Below are 19718 nucleotides of genomic sequence, written 5' to 3' on the forward strand. Positions count from 1 at the left end.
TGTATTACCAGAAGGAAAAAAACACAGATTAAAATGACATTGGTTTGCCCTCAAATGGATATATTAATGTTTAGAGAAATAGGCAAATGTAGACACTGTTCTAACAACTGTGGTGGCGCAGTGGTTAGAATGAAGTATTGCAGGCTAATTCTGCCGATTGCCAGCAGTTTGACCCTGACCGACTCAAGGTCAACTCAGCCTTCCATCCTTCCAAGATCAGTGAAATGAGGACCCAGATTGTTGGGGGCAAACTGCTTAGAGAGGGCTTTAAAGCACTAAGAAGCGGTATATAAGTCTAAGTGCTATTGCTATTGCTATTATAATTTGATACATCTGAACATAGCAGAGAAGATTGTGATTAGGTGGCTTTTCACTGAGTCTGGTGTCCAAGATGATTTATTATTTATTATTTTTATTTTTTATTTTAATTCCATTTATATCCCGCCCTTCTCCGAAGACTCAGGGCGGCTTACAAGCTTAGCAGTAGCCTTCATTCTATGTATATGCCTGCTTATTAGGGCTTTCACAGACACACCCAAGTGGCATTATTACAAAGTCAGCTTAATTGCCCCCAACAATCTGGGTCCTCATTTTACCTACCTCGGAAGGATGGAAGGCTGAGTCAACCTTGAGCCTGGTGGGATGCGAACCTGCACTAATTGCAGGCAGCTGGTGTTACTTAAGGAGGCATTAGCCCACTGCTCCACCAAGGCTCCTGCTGATAACTGCTGGTGAATACCTTCAGGTTCCTGCTTTGTTTCATTAAAAAATTTACATGTGGCCCTTAATACTCTGCTGTGTATTCTTGTAGGATCCAACACTGAAACTTTCCTGACAGTTTGTCTATGGAGATTCTCAGTCATCCAGGTCATGGTTGTCCTAAATTGCTTTTTTCCCCCAAAAGGCAACTGAACTTTCTTGTTTTTTTTTCTTTGAAGACATTTTGCTTCTCATCCAAGAAGATTTTTACCTCTGACTGGATGGTGGGGGAATGGAAGGATTTATATTCCTTGCAGACAGGTGGTCATTTGCATTCTTTTAAAGAGTTATTGAGTCCACTTGGAGGTTTGTCTGTGTGTCCTCAGGGTCACCTAAGTAGTGCAAATGGGTGTGGAGCCTTCTGGGAACTGCAGAAAGGACTATGTCAGATTTTAGAGTTCTGGGCATCTGTCAACAAATGGACAATGGGACTCAAGAGCTGTGGCTGGGCAACCAGGGCTCACCCTTATAGGATTACCAGAGGGTTACAACAGACAAGACAAAAGAATATTGTATTTGAAAATCACACCATTATGGCCTACTCCTCATCTTTCCTATTATTTATCCTTATCTTCTTATGACTATAACTTTGCTGCTTGTATCTTACAATTTATATTGGGGTTTTTTGTACCCTAGTATGATTTATGTTGTTTGCTTAGCTAGTACTCTATGACTATCACTAAGTGTTGCATCTTATGATTTTTAATGAAGTGTTGTATTTCACAATTTATGATTAATGTATTTTCATGTTGTATATGATCATGATTATCTTTATTACTTGAATGTACACTGAAAACCTATGCACCGGAAACAAATCCCTTGTGTGTCCAACCACACGTGGCCAATAAAAAAATATATTCTATTCTATTATGAAGCATGGCTAACTTAAAGCAAATGTTAGAACTGTGGGAAAGAATTTATTCAGACTCAAATATTACCAAACAATTATTAGCAGATCAAAGGAGATTCATTACCAGAAATAAACTATTCAGGGATGCAGGGCTGGAAGAGATTTGGAAAAATTGTGAAAATGAATAGTAGAACAGATAAAACTGAGATGACAATATGCAGAATTATCAGCAGAAAGATAAAGACTGCCAGCATTGAAAATAGGGCCCCCCAAAGACCTGACATTTACAATGAAGGATCTGAATAAGGTGCTTGTAAGGATTAAAATAATATCAGTTAAACAGTCCAGTAGATTTGCCTATAGTACAGCATTGGTGGTTATGGAAGAACTAGGTAGCAAAATTAGAAAACCAAAACCAAAATCATTTAAACCCAAAGTGGAAGATCAGACTGGGGGCCAATATAAAGAAAGTAAGATCAGCTGCAAGTAATTTAAAGAACATGAAAGAACAAAAAAATGACAAATGTAAGAATCAAGAGAAGCCTAATAAAAAGATATTGGCTTAATTCCAAAAACAATGAAGAAGCTTTGAAAATAATAAACAAATAGAAATAGCTGGAAAAATTAGACACTGAGGTACAATCATCATCCAATTTAAGCAAAATCAGCTATTTTAATTGTCAACACTGTGACAAACCAATCTGAAGTCATTTTTCATTTTGTCTTCATTGCCACATATTTAGTTTAGAAGAAGGAAGCAGGGGTGTAATTTTCAGTTAGCCAAAACCAGGGCTTTTCTTCTCATAGAATGCTCAGAATGGCGTTCCAACACCTTTTTTTTTTTGCAAAAAAAAAAGCTTCCTCTATTGGCTTTAGGAGTAGGCAATCTGAGCCAGCCATGCTGAGGGGAAAGTGAGAGGTTTCCAAGCTGAGCCATGCTGGCTCAGGAATTCTGGGAGTTGAAGTCCTTGAGTCATAAAAGAGCCAAGGTCGCCTACCCTGCACTAGAGGAGGACATTAAAATTATTTACAAGGTTACTTCTTTAGGAACTAAACTTTTAGAATCTAAAACGGCTAATTCAAAAAAGCCAACAGGAAAGAACCTCACATTTTTCATCTGCTTCTGTCTTTTGGAAGGTAAAATTAGATAACAAAATAATCTATTTCCTATGTTAACATCTCTGCAATGAAATCAATAAAGGTAACAGGAAAGAAATGAGAAACATTTTTCTCAATGTAATATGTCTAATTTAGCTGATGCTAGAAAAAAATAGTATCTTTTGTACACTCTTGAAAACTATTTTGAATCTATAACCATCTATTACAACTAAACCACTTTAAATTAAACAATTCTTAAGAATGAAATATTCTTAATTTGGACTTTACTTTTACTGTTTGGACTGTTGTGTGTTTTGAAAAATAGATTATTTAGAATCTAGTTATGTTGCACTTCAGTCTTTAAATAATTAACCTAGTATATACATAACAATATATGATGTTTTCCATGGTGAGCTTAACATCAATAACAACATTTATTAAAAAGGCTAAAATAATTTCTGGTGATATTATCTGTACATTAAAATTTTGTTTAGACACAATCTTTCACTTTTCACATTCTGGACAAGCAGTGGTCATGTATCCTAGCAAAAGATGTTACATTTGTGCATAAGCGTAGTCAGTAGCATATGCCTTTTTAAAAATATCAAACATTGAAAGAAACAAAAATAAGTCCAAAATATCTGTATTACATCCAGAAATGCCAACTTTGCAACCAATATTTCTCATCCATAACTAGGGCACCCTAAGGATACCTGCATACATGCAAATGGTTCTCTGGGATCAGTAACGCAGCAGGGATTGCTTTTTCCTTCCAGTAACAGATTGCTGGGAAATACCAAACATGGCCTTGAGAATTGCAATGTTTTTTACAATTTTTTTGGATATGGTTGGAAAGAGGCTGTTTGGCGCCGGAAACCACTGCCATGAGGAATACAGCTCTGGATTGGGGTTCAGAGCAGCTTTGGGTGGGGGCTCAGCATGGGCCGTGGCATGGCAACTGCGGGGAGGGGAATCCCCATGGTGGCTGTGGGGAGGGGAATCCTTATGGCATGTGGCTCCGAGCTGCAGGGGCGGTGGTGCAAAGGACGGGCAGCAACGCTGTAGCAAGACACCAGCATCGCTCCGAGTGACAGCACCTTTGAGTTCAGGCACCTTTTTTTTTTTAGAAAAAAAGCACTGGCCAAAACAATTCAAATGTATGGGAACCAAGATCATTGCTGATAACATTTTGGCGGGCTGGAGAGCTGGGAGGAGTGCCTGCATGTTCTAACAATTGGTGAATGTGATTTATGATAGCAAATTGGGGTGGGAATTGAAACTTGCAACTTTGTAACCAAGAAGAGGGGAATTTAGTTTTGGGTTCACCTTTGTATGTGCCATTATTTTGTAGCCAAATAAATATGTTTTTTGAGGAAGAATTCCTTGCTTTGAAGTTCTTTTAATTGGTCTCAATTAACCATGACATTAATCAGACCAGAGGCAATTCTATCAAAGTATAAATGGCAATAGAAATTATGAAACCAAACAAAAAAGAAACAAGTTTTAGAATGATCTATGGGAAGATGAATTTAGTTAAAAAACAAAAACAAATGGAAGAACTAATAATAACAGCAGAAATGGTTAAAATTGAGTGAAAAAGATTAAAAACTGAACATCTGTAAATAATCAATTGCATCACTAGCTTATGTCCAGTTACAGCTAAACATATTAATGACATATTGCATAGAGGAGATATCAGTGACTGGTTAATAACTTGTAAAATGTAAGGTGGATACAAATAAAACTTGGTAATGGCTTACAATTGGAAGATTTTAAAAAGAAACTGAAGTCTAGATTTTGGCTGCTCAAGATTAAGGTTTTCAAACTAATGCACAACTAAGGCCAGAACTGAAAAATCATTAAATGATTCAAAGTGCAGATTATGCAAAGCAGATCATTCATTCAGCTCATGCAATAAGATATAAACAACAACATAAAACAGTTGCCAAAATAACCCATGATTTATATCTGATGAAACAATTTTTATCCAACTATCATAACAGCACAATAGTTTGACTGATGAATATTAGCAGGAGCACTAGTGGAAAATAAACTATGCTTTACAATATTCAGAGGCAATACGAAGATTTTTTTTATTCTGATAAAATCTGACTTTGTATTGATCTTGTGTTGTATATATTGAGCCTGTCTCCATTTTAATTTGTTCTTTATGCATTGTTTTATTGTTCGTAAACTATGAGATTGTGGCATTTTAATTCATGTATGGGAAACCTAATAATACACATACAGAATACAAGTTTTGTGTTAAATAAATAGTCAGTTCTGTAACATGTGCAAAGAATGGTGAAAACAGCAAACAAAATCTTGATGTGGGTGGTTGCTAGGAAACTAAACACATCTGTTTCTATCCAATCCCTGCATGGCACTCTAAACTCATGACTACACTAAAGAGATCTAAGGAATGATCTCTCTTCCCTGCCCTCCTACCACTTTCTCTTTCTCTGTTAGTTTTATATCAATTAAGAAATAGGTTATGTAAGGAAAAAGCATGGTGAAGAGACGCTTAAATCTTTTTTAAAAAGGGTTTTAAAATAAATATAATTGTGAAAGAACCAAAGCAATCATTGTTTATTTATGTAGAGGAAAGAAGAGGAGCATATTTGATCGTTGTTGTTAGTGCCATTTGAATGTATGCAATTATGAAGTTTTTCTTTCTATACGATCAGCCAGAATTATGGCTTGTAATAGAATTTCTGTCTTGGTTTAGGTCAGTAAAGCTGCATCATGTAAACTCGGATCACTGAAGCCAAGTTCTCCAGGAATTAATTTCCCATCAGTTAAATTAAATTAAATTAAGCTCACAGATCTTTGTAGGAATTAAAACCTAGGCCTGCTTTGAGGAGAAGTTGTAGGCTTATTGCCCTTATTATTGCTCCAGATAGGTTAATCAGGAAGTAAAACAAACACAACTTGCTTTTAAAGTAATGCAATTCAGAAGAAGGTTCCTACTGTGTCCTTGACCATCCTGTTCTCCCTCATTGTTTCCTTCTGTATTATAGAATGATTTAATTTCTTTAAAACTGTGGTGCTGTCAGTGGCCAACCCATTTTCCACTCCAATAAAGGAAGGGATTTGCTCTCTCTGACTCTCCCTTGCTGTCTCTTCCCTCCTAAATCTGTCTGAAAACTAAAAGCAGTTTGCTTTTATTTTTTAACGTTACATTACTTGTGTAGTTTAGCACACCAGGTGAGCATGCATTCTATGCATTTCAGATGTTGCGTCTGCAGATGGAAGATGCTAAACATTTTCTACTCAGGCATTCACCCGTTCTTCTGTTGTCTGATCAATGTGCTTATTTGGAGATGGGGGTGGGCTAAAACATGTTTTGATAGTGTCATTCTGAAAAACAGATGCATAATCAGGATATGATTAACATGTATAAATTAAATGAAAACTGGATAGGGATTGCTTTTTTTCTTCATGATTGCATACTAGAATCACTTTTTTTAGAGAGGGGACAAGTCCATGATCAGATACTTGTCTTAAGCATTCATGCATGCTTATGAGCTTCACATGTGCATTTGGTTCATAGTGAACTATACAGGCCTCTAACTTGACACAACATTGTTCTTCATAAATTCTTCTGTTCATGGTTATCAGATGAACTTAACAAAAAATCTCAGCAACTGGAACAGCTGCATGTAAGGTTGGTTTATCTAGTTTACCTAGTTCTGAAGTCTCATCTATATTGACTTTTTCTTAAATTTTTGCAGAACATCTCTCTTCGATCCCCAATCTACCTGATAGGAAATGGCCTTCTGCCCATAAAATATGGAAGGGAAGAATTGAACTGCTGCAATCTAGAGGTGTAACTTTGGCTGCCCCAATGTTCTCTTTTCCACTTTTTCCTTATAGTGTTGAAAAGGATTACATACCAATGATCTGACATTCCCCCTCCCAGACCAACTCTAAGCAGGAACATCTTTACTTCTAGAGGAGCCACCTCCCTTTCAGCCAGTAGTTCCACCACAATGCCTCCTTTACTTCGTTATTTCCTTTTTGGAGCCCCCTTTTACACATGGTTTCCTGAGCCTCTGTAAAGCTATGCTGCCTTTGTAAAGCTGTGCTGTCTTTCCAAAGGCATCCTGAAGACAGTGCAGATTTACAAAGAGAGTACAGTTTTCAGAAAGCTCACGGGGTCTAGTGTAGGAGAAGTTTGTCGAAGTAGGTGGTTCTAAAAATGAGAAAGAATGGGAGCACGGCAGTTCCGCTCTGAGCATAGTGGCTGAGTGTAAAAGGCAAATAGTCTCAGTGCAGTGAACTGAGAGAGAAGGCAGCTGGGCAAATGCTTGCTGGGGCAGGCTGTGATGGCTGAAGATTCCTGGAGTGTGAAAAGCATCCTCGGAATTGCATGGTTCTGGGTCTGCTTGCTGCCCTACAAAGCAGGGTGCAAAGACATAGATAAGGGAAAGATGGGAGGGGACGGGAGGCAGTCCTTTACCTTAATGAGGCTCAAGGCTGGAAAAGATTAAGGTGGGAACTTGCTTAACAATCCACGATTCCTTCCGTTAATGACCACAATGGGATTGCCATTAGTCAGTGCAGTCATGTGACATCATGCTTTACAACTGCATTGACTTAGGCCAGCAATCCCAGTCTCAATTGTGGTTGGATGTTGAGAACTATCTATATGTACTCTAGTTTAGAATACATCTGGATAATGATTTGCATCCTACAATGTTTTAGGAAATAATATAGAATCTTCCTTCCTTCCTTCCTTCCTTCCTTCCTTCCTTCCTTCCTTCCTTCCTTCCTTCCTTCCTTCCTTCCTTCCTTCCTTCCCTTTCTCCCTTCTAGGAGGAAAAGAGCCTAGACAAAGAAAGCAGCACTGTGTTGTCATGATAAAGCTCTGTCTCTTTCATACAGGCATAGTAATAGCAAAGAGGCGCAGCCTACACTGTATGGCCTGACTCTTTCATCATTTTGACAAAAGCTTCAGAACCTGCAGATGCTACAGTCTATGGACTCCTTTAGTCTGAACCATATCTGAAAGAAACGCAAGCCAGATGAACTGTAGTGTGGAAGCTAAATTGTCCGTGGTTAATTTCAATAGGAAGCATGGATGTTTCTTCTATGTCCTTTTTTCAGTAAGGATTTCCATTTACTTATTTCTTTTTAATCAGTGTTATAGCCTGCTATTCAAGTGTGCAGTCTCCATTCAGGGTAGCTCACAATAGTTAAAAGAATGTGCAATTAAATCAATTTCAAAGAAAGCATGAGAATAGGTCAACATGAAAAAAGAAGAAGAAGCAAGGACCTCACCTGCTTTTGGTGGGCTTGGAAGTTAAGCAGAGTAGGAGCTTGCTTATTTTGGAAGGAAAACCACCAAGAATATTGGGGCTGTAAGCTAGATGTTGAAAAGTTGAAAACTATCCCAGGGAAGAACAAAAACTGCTTCTATATTATAGTTTTGTCTGTGTAGTTACCAGGAGTCAAGATAACCTCAAGGATGTCTTTATACTGCCTATCAGTAAATTCACAGTCTATGGAACCCATGCCATTTTACAAATGGATATTAACTTGTTGCTACAAGAGTGCCTATCTTTTTAAATATAAGGCATTCCAGAAGGAACACAAGATAAAAATCTCTTACCTGCTTTGTTGCATAGTGATGTGGTAAGCCACCTATAAATATTGGTCCTGTTGGCTGCCAAATGAGAGATGACCAGGAATTGCCGATTTTGGACCTTTTCACAGTAATTCCCAGGATAGTCACGACAGCCTCACACATTTCCAAATCTTGACTACATTCATTTGGGAAGAGAAGAAGGAAAAAAAAGGTTTACAACTGAGTTCAACAATCTGAAAGAGTTCCTTAAAAAACTCATTACACTGTGTCCATAAGATGATGGATATTCTGATATACCAGCTCTAAATTAATAGCAATTTAACAGTGACTGAGGAAATGACTATAAAGCACACACATGGTCTCCTTTTCTCTTGTTTTGAGCAGCTTTTCTAAAATATGAAGTTGATCTATCATTAACATTGCAATTTTATATTAAAAAGATAAAAAACTAATTTACAGTTTAAAATACTTTGTTACCATGGAAAACCAGCCATCTGAATTGTTATTAGTATTTTTAATGCTGCAAATTGATAAAACGTGCTTTTGCTCCAAGTACTTCATGTAAAAATCATCCAGAAATATCCCAAACACATATATCAAAGTAAAATAAGTACTGCAATGGACTTCTGCTAATTTGTTAGACTCATTATAATTTAAATTTAAAGCTCAAATGTCCTTGTTCACCATACAATCTGATTTGAATCTTTCCATTTGGTTCAACTCCTACTTAATAAATATTTTGGATTGTGTTTTGTCGACAGCCAATAGAGATTATCACTGAACAGTTGGTAACCTTTTAAAAGTATTTTGAAAGCTTAGTTGTTCAGATCTCAGAGGGTACATTATTCTTAAGGTAAAGGGAACTAAAAGATGACAATAAGCTGCATCCATGCTTGTGTACCCTATCACATAATGATGTTACCATTCCCCTGCTAATAAATCAGCCCTCACCATTCATACAGCACAAACAGGAGATCTCTAACCATATCAAATGTCTAGTAATCTTTGAAAAACTGTCTCTGACTCATGTTCCTGTTGTTCTAAGCTGTCTTTGAAACCACCTGTTTTTTTCATTGGAGAACCAGCTTGCTATGCCCCGACTTCCAATTTCCATTTCAATTGACCCAGCTTGAAGAAAAATTCTGAAAGACAGCTTTGTTAACAAGACCCTCCTCTTAGTTTGTTGCCACTGATCAACCAAGCCATCTGCAAAGCTGAACTGGACCCATGAAGAGGAGGAGGGTTTGGGGTCTTCTCAGAGGACAAATGCTCGGTTTTCCATTTGTGAAATGATTTCTTCTAGAGGATGGAAGCACCATGCAGAATAGATGTTGGAACTGCAGAAGAAGAGAATAAACTGAGGGAAGGAGGAAACATTTCAGATCATTTCCAAGGAACATCCTTGTGGAAAAAAAGAAAAAAGCAGAGGAATTGAAGGTTTTATAAAATAAAATGGAGGAGGGAAAAAGACTGCTCAGAATTAACTGAAACCACTTTGACTGTGTGCATAATACCTTACGTTTACATAAGGTAGTGACTTGTATAAGGTATTTTAAAAGAGCATATTTGACTGTCTATCTTATATGGCTGTCCATCTATCCAGTGAAATTCTGGGAGGTGAACAAATTAAAAATGTAACAATCCATTAGGGCAGTCAAACACAAGGCCCGGGGGCCGGATCCGGCCCGCGAAGTGGTTTCATGTGGCCCGCGAAGCCATCCTGGAAACAGTGAGGGAATGGCCCCCACTGCCTTGGCCCTGGCCCAGAGACCCTCCTCCTGCCAGAGAGCCTCAGATCTGTCCCACTCCTGCCCAGGCCCCCATAGGCACCCTTGATGCGAACGATGTAGAGCTGGCCATGCCCACCCTGTAGGCCATATGCACTCTAGCCATGCCCACCCAGTAGGCCATGCCCACCCAGGCCATACCCACCCGGCCCCCTGAGGGCAACGGCAATGCTGATGCGGCCCTCAATGAAATTGAGTTTGACACCCCTGCATTAGGGCATTATAGAAATCTATCCATATATGTAGATATAAATAAATGCTTCTCCAGATACTGAGATCTTATGACACTCAGTGTGTACTGATAACATCTGGGCCAACCTATCAAAGATCTCTTGAAAGAAAAGACAGAAAGAAAGAAGTGAAGCAGGCTGCTCCATCAGTTCTGCTGAGAAACCAGCTTCATTATATTCCTTCTTCCATCAACCATCAGGCTACAAAAAAGGGAGAACTGGAACCAGGAATATATAGCTTTTTCTCTTCTTGAAACAGTTTGAACCCATGTTCAAAATGTGCATTTTATCATTAAGAAATAGTGTTTGAGTTAGTTGTCTTCCTTCTCTCCAACCTTGCATCTATGCTGATCTTTCAAAGAACCATTTTGGGTGGAAGAACAGAATGAACAAGGATTGAGAGAAAGAGAGAAGGGGTTAGCAGCATCAGAGCAGAATTAAAGATTTAGAAGAAGCTAGAATGAGGGAGGGAGAAGCAGATGTAAAACCACCTGCTCTGTGCCTACACAAAAAGAAGAAAGATGTGAGATGGCAGAGCTAAAAAAGCTGGAGGACATCAGTCAAGAACATACATCAAGATGTGGAATGAGACAGAGTGGGTACAGGAGAGAAACAGACTTTTTTTTTTTTTTGCACTCTGCTGATAGAAATGAAGCAGAGTTGCCTAGGCAGGTCATGAATACGAGGATTTACAGCCAAATATTGGCTTCAGGCCACTGCTAGTTGATAAAAGATACAGCAATTTGTCTGAGATGTTTTCAGCATAACAGCTGTTATGTATGCATTTGCCTACAAGCAAGTAATATTCTGGAATTGTTTCCTTGGGCTTTCTGTTTGCAGGACAAGATGTTAACAATTCAGGATTCTGGTGAGCAGTTTTTCACCTTGTGCTTGTGCAGTTTTGTACCTTCTGATAAGGTTGGATTGAACATTTCCAGGAGAGGATGAATTAAAATAACAACCTTCAGAGATTATTCTTTAACATTTGCAGCAGATACTACTGCCCAATAGTTCACATCTGGTATAAGTATCCCATCAAGCTTCTTCTACAACCAACACATAGGGTGTTTAATTTTTGTGGGAACAGTGACGGTGTCCTCCTTCTCTCCGCTCAGTACTAAAATGTACGCACAATAATTTAAGTGCTCCTCTGGGTTAAGCTGCTAATAACTGTGCCCTAACAGTAATTGTGTACTTTCATCTTTTGTGCTTCCCATAAATATAATGATTAAACATTGGTCTTCTAATTATAACCTGGATGGTGAGATCTATCCAAATAGAGCTGTATTCACCACCCAGGATCATTCAAAATTTGATGGATAGAAACGTCAGATGATCTGTTAATACACCATAGGGAGAACTTAGCATAACAATAATATTTGCAGGCATCTCCAAACTCATGTGTGTGATGTCCTATTTAGTGGCATTTGTCAGCAAGTACTGACAATATAGGGACGCGGTGGCTCAGTGGGTTAGGACACTGAGCTTGTCGATCAGATGGTCTGCAGTTTGGCGGGTCGAATCCCGAGTGCCGCGTAGCAGAGTGAGCGCCTGTTACTCGTCCCAGCTTCTGCCAACCTAGCAGTTCGAAAGCACGTAAAAATGCAAGTAGAAAAATAGGGACCACTACGGTGGGAAGGTAACAGCGTTCCGTGCGCCTCTGGCGTCTAGTCATGCCGGCCACATGACCACAGAGACGTCCTCGGACAAGCGCTGGCTCTTCGGCTTTGAAACGGAGATGAGCACCGGCCCCTAGAGTCGGAAACGACTAGCACGCATGTGCGGGGGAACCTTTACCTTTACCTTTTACTGACAATATATTTTAGACTCTATGGCAAAACCATTTAAAAGATAATGAAACATCAGATTGCTTTTCCTGCCGACCTTGTTAAATGTTACTCATACTAAGAACAACATTTTTCACCCTTTTGGACTCTGAAAGAATATGGTCCTGTTTCCTGAATGCACTGGTCACTCTCTATAATATTTGTAGACAAATATAGCATTTATTTCTAATCCATTGTTTGGTGCAGCTGAAGTCATTTGTAATATTATTAGCTATGATTATCATGTCCATCAATCTTAAAAGAACCTAAGTGGCTATAACTTTAATTAAATTGAAATGCTAATGTCAATAGGATTACAAAAAAGAACCCCATACTATCTACTATCTCTAAAAGTTATTCATCACCCACAACATTGGAGCAATAATAGTCCATCAGTGATATTTCACCATTTGAGTACATTAATCATTGTTGTCCCTGGTATTAATATTTCATCAGTCACTATGGAAATTTATTACTGGTGTAATTGAACGTTCTTTAGGCATATCTTTCTATACTTTCCTAGAGTGCCAGTATGGCCTTTTCTTGACTTCATATATTTAGAAGGTTCAAAAGAATTTTTATGTCAATGCACATTACCTAGCTCAAGTAACACATAAATTAGATTTCTCTTTCAGTTTAAATAATGCATGTTATCAGATCTGTGGTGAAATGCCTAGCATCGATTATATTATATATATTATATATATTATATATTATATATATTATATTATATATATTATATATAATACATATTATATATGTTTCTATATTAAACTATTTTTAAAAAATATGTAAATCTGCATTCAAATAATATTTAAATATGAATTTGAATATACTGCTAGATATAATTGATTGCAAGTATGCTTCTTTGAGTGGAGAACTGTACTGCAAAACATGAAGAACTCCATATCCACAGGTCAATTATTTTGACTACATTAGGCTAGAGTCAACAATCAGCTTGATTTCATTTGTACAACAGTGTTCTTATGTTCTTTACCAGCTTGGGGCTTTTTGTGCATTTTAGATTCATAACCAAAACAATCATTTTCCCAATTGCCATCTTTCAGTATTTCTCTGCTATGATTATTAGAAATAGCATGTTTGTCCACATATTAGAAAGTAGCTATAGCTGTCAAGCTGTTTCATTCTGCTATAATGTGTTTGCCCATGCACATACCTGCATTTAAATACATTTAAAAAAAAAAATCAGCTTGATTTCTCTCTGAATGTCCATGAGGGACCAGAAGTGTAGAACACTTCTGAAGGATTATTTGTGACTCTATAGGAGAGGTTGTAATGAAGAGGACATTTTCTCTGACTCTATTATGTTTGCATGAATTATTATTATGTTTGCATGCATTGTATGACACTGCCACCATCAAGATGTTGAGGAAGAAAAGTTGAAACAGTTTGGATACTCGTTATATCCAACTTTCATTATTTATCCCAAACATGGCTGTACAGTTTCATCCAGATTCATTGGAGTGAGTCACTGGGAGGCAGAATGGGATAACTCACCGTGGCCAACTGACTTCAAGGCCAACACTTGCTGTGGCCTGGGACAACTCACTGTGGGACAACTCACTGCTCTCTGCAGGACAAGTCGACATAAGCAAATAACTACAGAACAATTTAACACAAATAACTCGACACAAGATAACTATACTGTTATCCACCACTAATGTTGAGGAAACAGTGGCAGATAGCAATGCAGTTATCTTGCACTGAGTTATACCACACTGCAGCAATTTGTCCTGCAGTGAGTTGTCCCATGGCGAATTGGCAGCAGCGCGTTGTTGTTGATGAGTTGTACTAGACCCCTGGGAGGCGCCTTGGGAACTGCCTGTTCTAAATTTAACAGATTCTTTCAGCTTGAATATCTTAAGGGTTGAGATGGGAGATTTGGAATGGGGTTCCATCAATATGCTGGTAACACCTGATTCTGCTGCTCTTAAGAAATAAATAGCACCTTTGAACATTGTTTATAATTCAGGGTGAGCTGGATGAGGGAAAGCAAGCTAAAATTATATCCATACAATATGGTAGTGCATTAGATAATGAGAAAGCTGAACCAAAACTACTAGGTTTTAATGACATCTGCTGCTTTTTGTTTGATTTACTCATTCTGATTTCTTTTCTTACTTCATGTATACTTCCCAGAGTCCCATTTCAATCAGGTGGCCATTTAAATGACTTAAGCAAGAAAAAAGAAAGAAGCAAAATCAGGTGATACTCTTTTGGATGGAACTGTACTCACCCAGAAATAGAAGGTTAAGAGTTTTGCCACTGCAGCTGTCACTAGATTTGCAAGTGAAAGCTATGGGAGTAGCACATTAGCACAAGGGCTAAGAAGGGCTAATACAACAAGTCTGACTGTTCCTGAGCTAGTCAAAACTAGTAATGGTTATCAAAATGGCATTCCCCTGAGTCAGGGCATAGTTTCATCCAGTTTAATACTCTATTTTTGTAGTGCCACTTCAGGATCATTTAGGGTCATTTTTTTATGGAGACTGCTTTCTATTGAAGCTGAGACTTTCTATATACTAGAAATGAATTAAGCCATTTCCTATATGACTATAGAAATACAAATAACTCAACCTTCAGTTTTAATAGAAAAAAATGTGAATAACCCGTGATGGCAATATTGGTCTGATTTTAATTAATAGATTTCCACTTTTGAGAGGGGGGAGTACAATGGCTCAGTGGTTAAGATATTGGGCTTGTCAACTGGAAAGTCAACAGCCCTGGTTCGAGATCTGAGCGTCCTTGCCCTAGCTCCTGTTTGAAAACATGCAAATATGAATAGATAAATAGGCAGCACTTGGTAGGAAGGCAACAGTGCTTTGTAACCACAGAAATGTCTTTGGACAGCACTGACTCAATGGCCGTTGAAACAGAGATGAGCATCACCCTCTATAATTGGCAACTACTAGTGGATTAAAAATCTGCAGGGACTCCTTTACCTCTTTACTTTGGGGAGGAAAGCAAACTGCTTGTCATTCTTTTCTCTGTCCTTCCACCTTTTCCAAACTTCTCTCTAGAACCTTCTCTAGAGAGCCTGGTCATTGCATAATGTGTACATTGTGGGATAATTTGAACCACTTGTGCCTTGTCTGAGAATTCTGTGTTAATTTATTCAATAATCCATTTGTTTTCGTGACTGTCCACAGTGTTCTCAGGAGTATTCTCCAACATCAATATTCAAAAATATCAATACTATTCCTACATTGCTTTTTCAAAGTCCAACTTTCATAGAGTATAACAAACTATACCATAGTTTACACAAATCTGATCTTTGTAAATATAAATCAGGGGTCTTCAAACTCGGCCCTTTTATGACTCATGGACTTCAACTCCCAGAATTCCTCAGCCAGCATGCATCACACCATTTGAATATATTTTCCAAGGCTTTTGTGGCTGCTCTACCAAGTACAAGTCTGTAGCACATTTATTGATTGGTTGTTCCTTTACTGCTAATGGCTTATGCTAAAAGGAAGATACTTATATACAGAATCCCTCTTTAAGGGAGATGGACAATTAAAAAATGAAAAATAAATAAACAAAAAGATATCTTCCTTGTCAGTTCTAAGGCTGGTTGTTTAATCTGTTCTTTCTCTTTAAGCCTAGTCCCCCCCCCCCACATTGCTCTTTAATCTCTACAGAGATTCTCAGTTATCCAATCTCCATTTAGCTATGCACTTTGGGATGAACACCCTTTGAATGGTGCAGGAGTATGAATGGATTTCCAGAAAACATTGCAGATTACAGGAACCATTTGCACTTCAGTTTGAGATGCAGACAACACAGACTCATCCCCAACAGCCTGTGCCTATCTTCAACAGTGAAGGGACACAGGGCAGAAAACATCCCACAGCCAAGAAGACTCCACACACATTTGCACCACTCAGGTGACCTTGAGGACACAGATAAACTTCTAAGTGGCCTCAATGACTCTCTAAAAGAATGCAAATGACCAGCTGTCTGCAAAGAATATAAAACCTTCCATTCCCCTATCACCCAGTGAGAGCTGAAGAAGCTTCTTGGATGAGAAGCAAAATGTCTTCAAAGAAAAACAAGAAAGTCCAATTGCCTCCTGAAAAATCACCTTTGGGACTTCGCTCTTTAACTTTTATTATTAGGACTTGGAGATTCTTTGCAAAACTGTCATGACAGTGTCATCAGCATAGTGCAGATTATTGATGTTTCTTCCTCCAATTTTTGGTCTCAACTTTTTGACCAATTCTAAAACATTAACATCATTATTGTTGTTATTACCATTTTCAGGGAATTTTCATTATGCCAAATTAAAATTATGAAATTTTAGAACCAACAGTGATTTTTAACACTGCATTAATATTTAAACAGAAATTCCTATTCTAGAATTGTGCAACCTGAGCCTTCTCCAGTGAGCTAGGAGAAGGCTCAGTTTGCATAACATGAATGAAGCTTTGTACTTCATAGGTACATAATGTGTATGAAGTTTTGGAGTGGAAAAGTGTATTATGTTTAAGACTTCTGATGATATTGATTGTGAAATTTCATTTCAAACTTGCTTTTTGATGCTATTGATTAGCCATCTATTAGGTGATTTGTGTCAAAATATTGTATAATAGCCTCATCAAGCTGTTATCTCTGAAAAGCTGTGAAACAATGGTTATGATCAACTAATTGGTATTATTAAGTTGTTATTAATTAAATTGCAATCAATTAGATATAATTACACCCATCTTGTTCAATTAATTTTGTAGAAAAACTAATTGCCTGTTCTTCTCAACTCAAGTGATCTTTCTCAAAAAAATATTTAAGGGAAACACATGTACTTTCTTCCCTCTCCCACATAATACTAAGAACTTAAAAGATGATTTTGGAGCAGCATAATTCATGAGAAAAAGGACTGAATAGAAACTGTAAAACCAAATAACACCAAAATTCTGTTGGCATATGAATGAATTTCAACTTCATCTACATTATAAGTTGTAGTAAAGAAAATAGCCATTGTAAGGACAAAACCTGGGAAAAGTTTAGATAATTTAAGTATCAACATAACTAAATTATTACTTCAATTATTCTAGTTGTAGCCCACTTAAAATGTTTTTAAATCCCACTGGATCCTAATGCAGGATTAGGTAAATCATAGCTGGCACAAGATTCTGATCATCAATCTTGATGTGTATGATGAAGTACTTGAAATTCATGGAAGCTTATACCTCTTAATAAAATTAAAAGAACTTGACAAGAACTTGTCTCCATGCATCTGGTGCAGTGAGCTGCAGCACATAGAAACTTATGCCTTTTAATAGAAAGTAAGTCTGGAAAAAGTGCTAGAGATTCATTCTATTATAATGGGAGAATCCCAAACTTCCCTCGTATGCAATGAAAAATTAAATATCCACAATTCTCATTGCATTGTTTGATGAATTACAATCCCTTTTCCAAGGAAGTGGGGGGCCGGGAAATCAACTGGTTGTACTGAATTTTAAACAGAATGTTTAAATATAAGTTGTAAATTCTGTTTTTCAGTACATTGGAAATGTATACATATGGGACTAGGATCATTATGATTTAGTTACACTGAATGATTACATTTGACTTGATGAGTGTAAGATGCGATTTATTGATATTGTCTAATATGAGTTTTGTTTCTCAGTAGTTATTATATGATCTGGATGTAGCCCTTTGTCAAGGCCTTTTGGCAAAAGGTATAGCCCTTTGTTTTTTTGGTTTCACATGCTAGTGCTCCCCAGGTGCCTCCTCCAGAACTGACAGATCGAGATGGCTTTAAAGGGAGCTTGGGCATCTTCCTGGGAATTCGGTTGGCAATTCAACCAAGGTCTTTGTTTCCTCATGAAGTTGATACGTAAGAATCCATGGGTTGGATTCTCCCTATGCAATTTCTCCCCTTTCATTGACCACATGGGACTCGACTCTTCTCTTCTCTTCTCTTCTCTTCTCCTCTCCTCTCCTCTCCTCTCCTCTCCTCTCCTCTCCTCTCCTCTCCTCTCCTCTCCTCTCCTCTCCTCTCCTCTCCTCTCCTCTCCTCTCCTCTTCTCTTCTCTTCTCTTCTCTTCTCTTCTCTTCTCTTCTCTTCTCTTCTCTTCTCTTCTCTCCTCTCCTCTCCTCTCCTCTCCTCTCCTCTCCTCTCCTCTCCTCTCCTCTCCTTTCTTTTCATTTTTCTTTTCACCAAAAATGGCAATAGAGACAAAAAACAAACCCAACTAAGCATATGTAACAGTCCATATAAGGAGTTACATTATTTTTTTATTTTTTTGTTTATTTATTTGATTTCAATAGCCTCCTGACTCAAACAAGTGACACTGGGTGGCTTACAATGCTAAAATTAAAACAATTTTAAAAAATAACATCCACAAAATAAATAAGTACAAATTTTGTTGTTAGCTGCGAAGTCATGTCCGACCCATCGCGACCCTAAGGACAACGTTCCTCCAGGCCTTCCTGTCCCCTACCATCTTCTGGAGTCTGTTTAAGCTCACGCCTACTGCTTCAGTGACTCCATCCAGCCACCCCATTCTCTGTCGTCGCCTTCTTCTCTTGTGCTCAATCTTTCCCAGCATTAGGCTCTTCTCCAGTGAGTCCTTCCTTCTAATTAGGTGGCCAAAGTATTTGAGTTTCAACTTCAAAATCTGGCCTTCTAAAGAGCAATCAGGGTTGATCTCCTCTAGGACTGACCGGTTTGATCACCTTGCAGTCCGAGGGACTCGCAGGAGTCTTCTCCAGCACCATAGTTCAAAGGCCTCAATTCTTTGGCGCTCAGCCTTTTTTATGGTCCAACTTTCACTGCCATACATTGCAACTGGGAAGACCATAGCCCTGACTATACACACTTTTGTTGACAGGGTGATGTCTCTGCTTTTTAGTGTGCTGTCTAGATTTGCCATGGCTTTCCTCTTGAGGAGCAAGCGTCTTTTAATTTCTTGGCTACAGTCCCCGTCTGCAGTGATCTTGGAGCCCAGGAAAATAAAATCTGTCACTACCTCCATTTTTTCCCCATCTATTTGCCAAGAATTGAGAAGCCCAGATGCCATGATCTTGGTTTTCTTAATTTTAAGTTTCAACCCAACTTTTGCACTCTCCTTCTTCACCCGCAACAAGAGGCTCTTTAGTTCTTCTTCACTTTCTGCCATTAGAGTGGTATCATCTGCATATCTTAGGTTGTTGATATTTCTTCCAGCAATCTTAATTCCAACTTTTGATTCATCTAGCCCTGCCTTTCTCATGATGTGCTCTGCATATAAGTTAAATAGGCAGGGCAACAGTATAGAGCCTTGGCAGATCCTTTCCCAATTTTGAACCAATCAGTCTTTCCATGTCCAGTTCTCACAGTTGCTTCTTGGCCCACATATAGGTTTCTCAAGAGACAAATAAGATGGTCTGGTAAGCCCATCTCTTTAAGAACTTGCCACAGTTTGTTATGATCCACACAATCAAAGGCTTTAGCATAGTCCACAGGTCTGCAACCCGCGGCTCCGGAGCCGCATGCGGCTCCTTCAGCCGTCTCCTGTGGCTCCCAGTCCTCTGCCATGTGCAGTCCAAAAAAAAAAAAGTGGGACTAAAAAAGTT

General features: G+C 38.3%; 1 protein-coding gene across 1 annotated transcript in view; it reads right to left on the bottom strand.

Annotated features, from left to right (window-relative positions):
* EYS (eyes shut homolog) overlaps positions 1-19718 on the bottom strand; it is a gene marked incomplete at both ends in the record, with an annotated part of 674316 nt that overhangs the window by 248516 nt on the left and 406082 nt on the right. Inside the window, one exon of the mRNA XM_081346243.1 lies at positions 8322-8472. Coding sequence (XP_081202369.1) covers positions 8322-8472 — 151 coding nt within the window. The remainder of the gene's footprint in view (positions 1-8321; positions 8473-19718) is intronic.

The sequence above is a fragment of the Vipera berus genome, assembly GCF_964194415.1.
Source record: "Vipera berus genome assembly, chromosome: 1".
In the NCBI taxonomy this organism is placed as follows: domain Eukaryota; kingdom Metazoa; phylum Chordata; class Lepidosauria; order Squamata; family Viperidae; genus Vipera; species Vipera berus.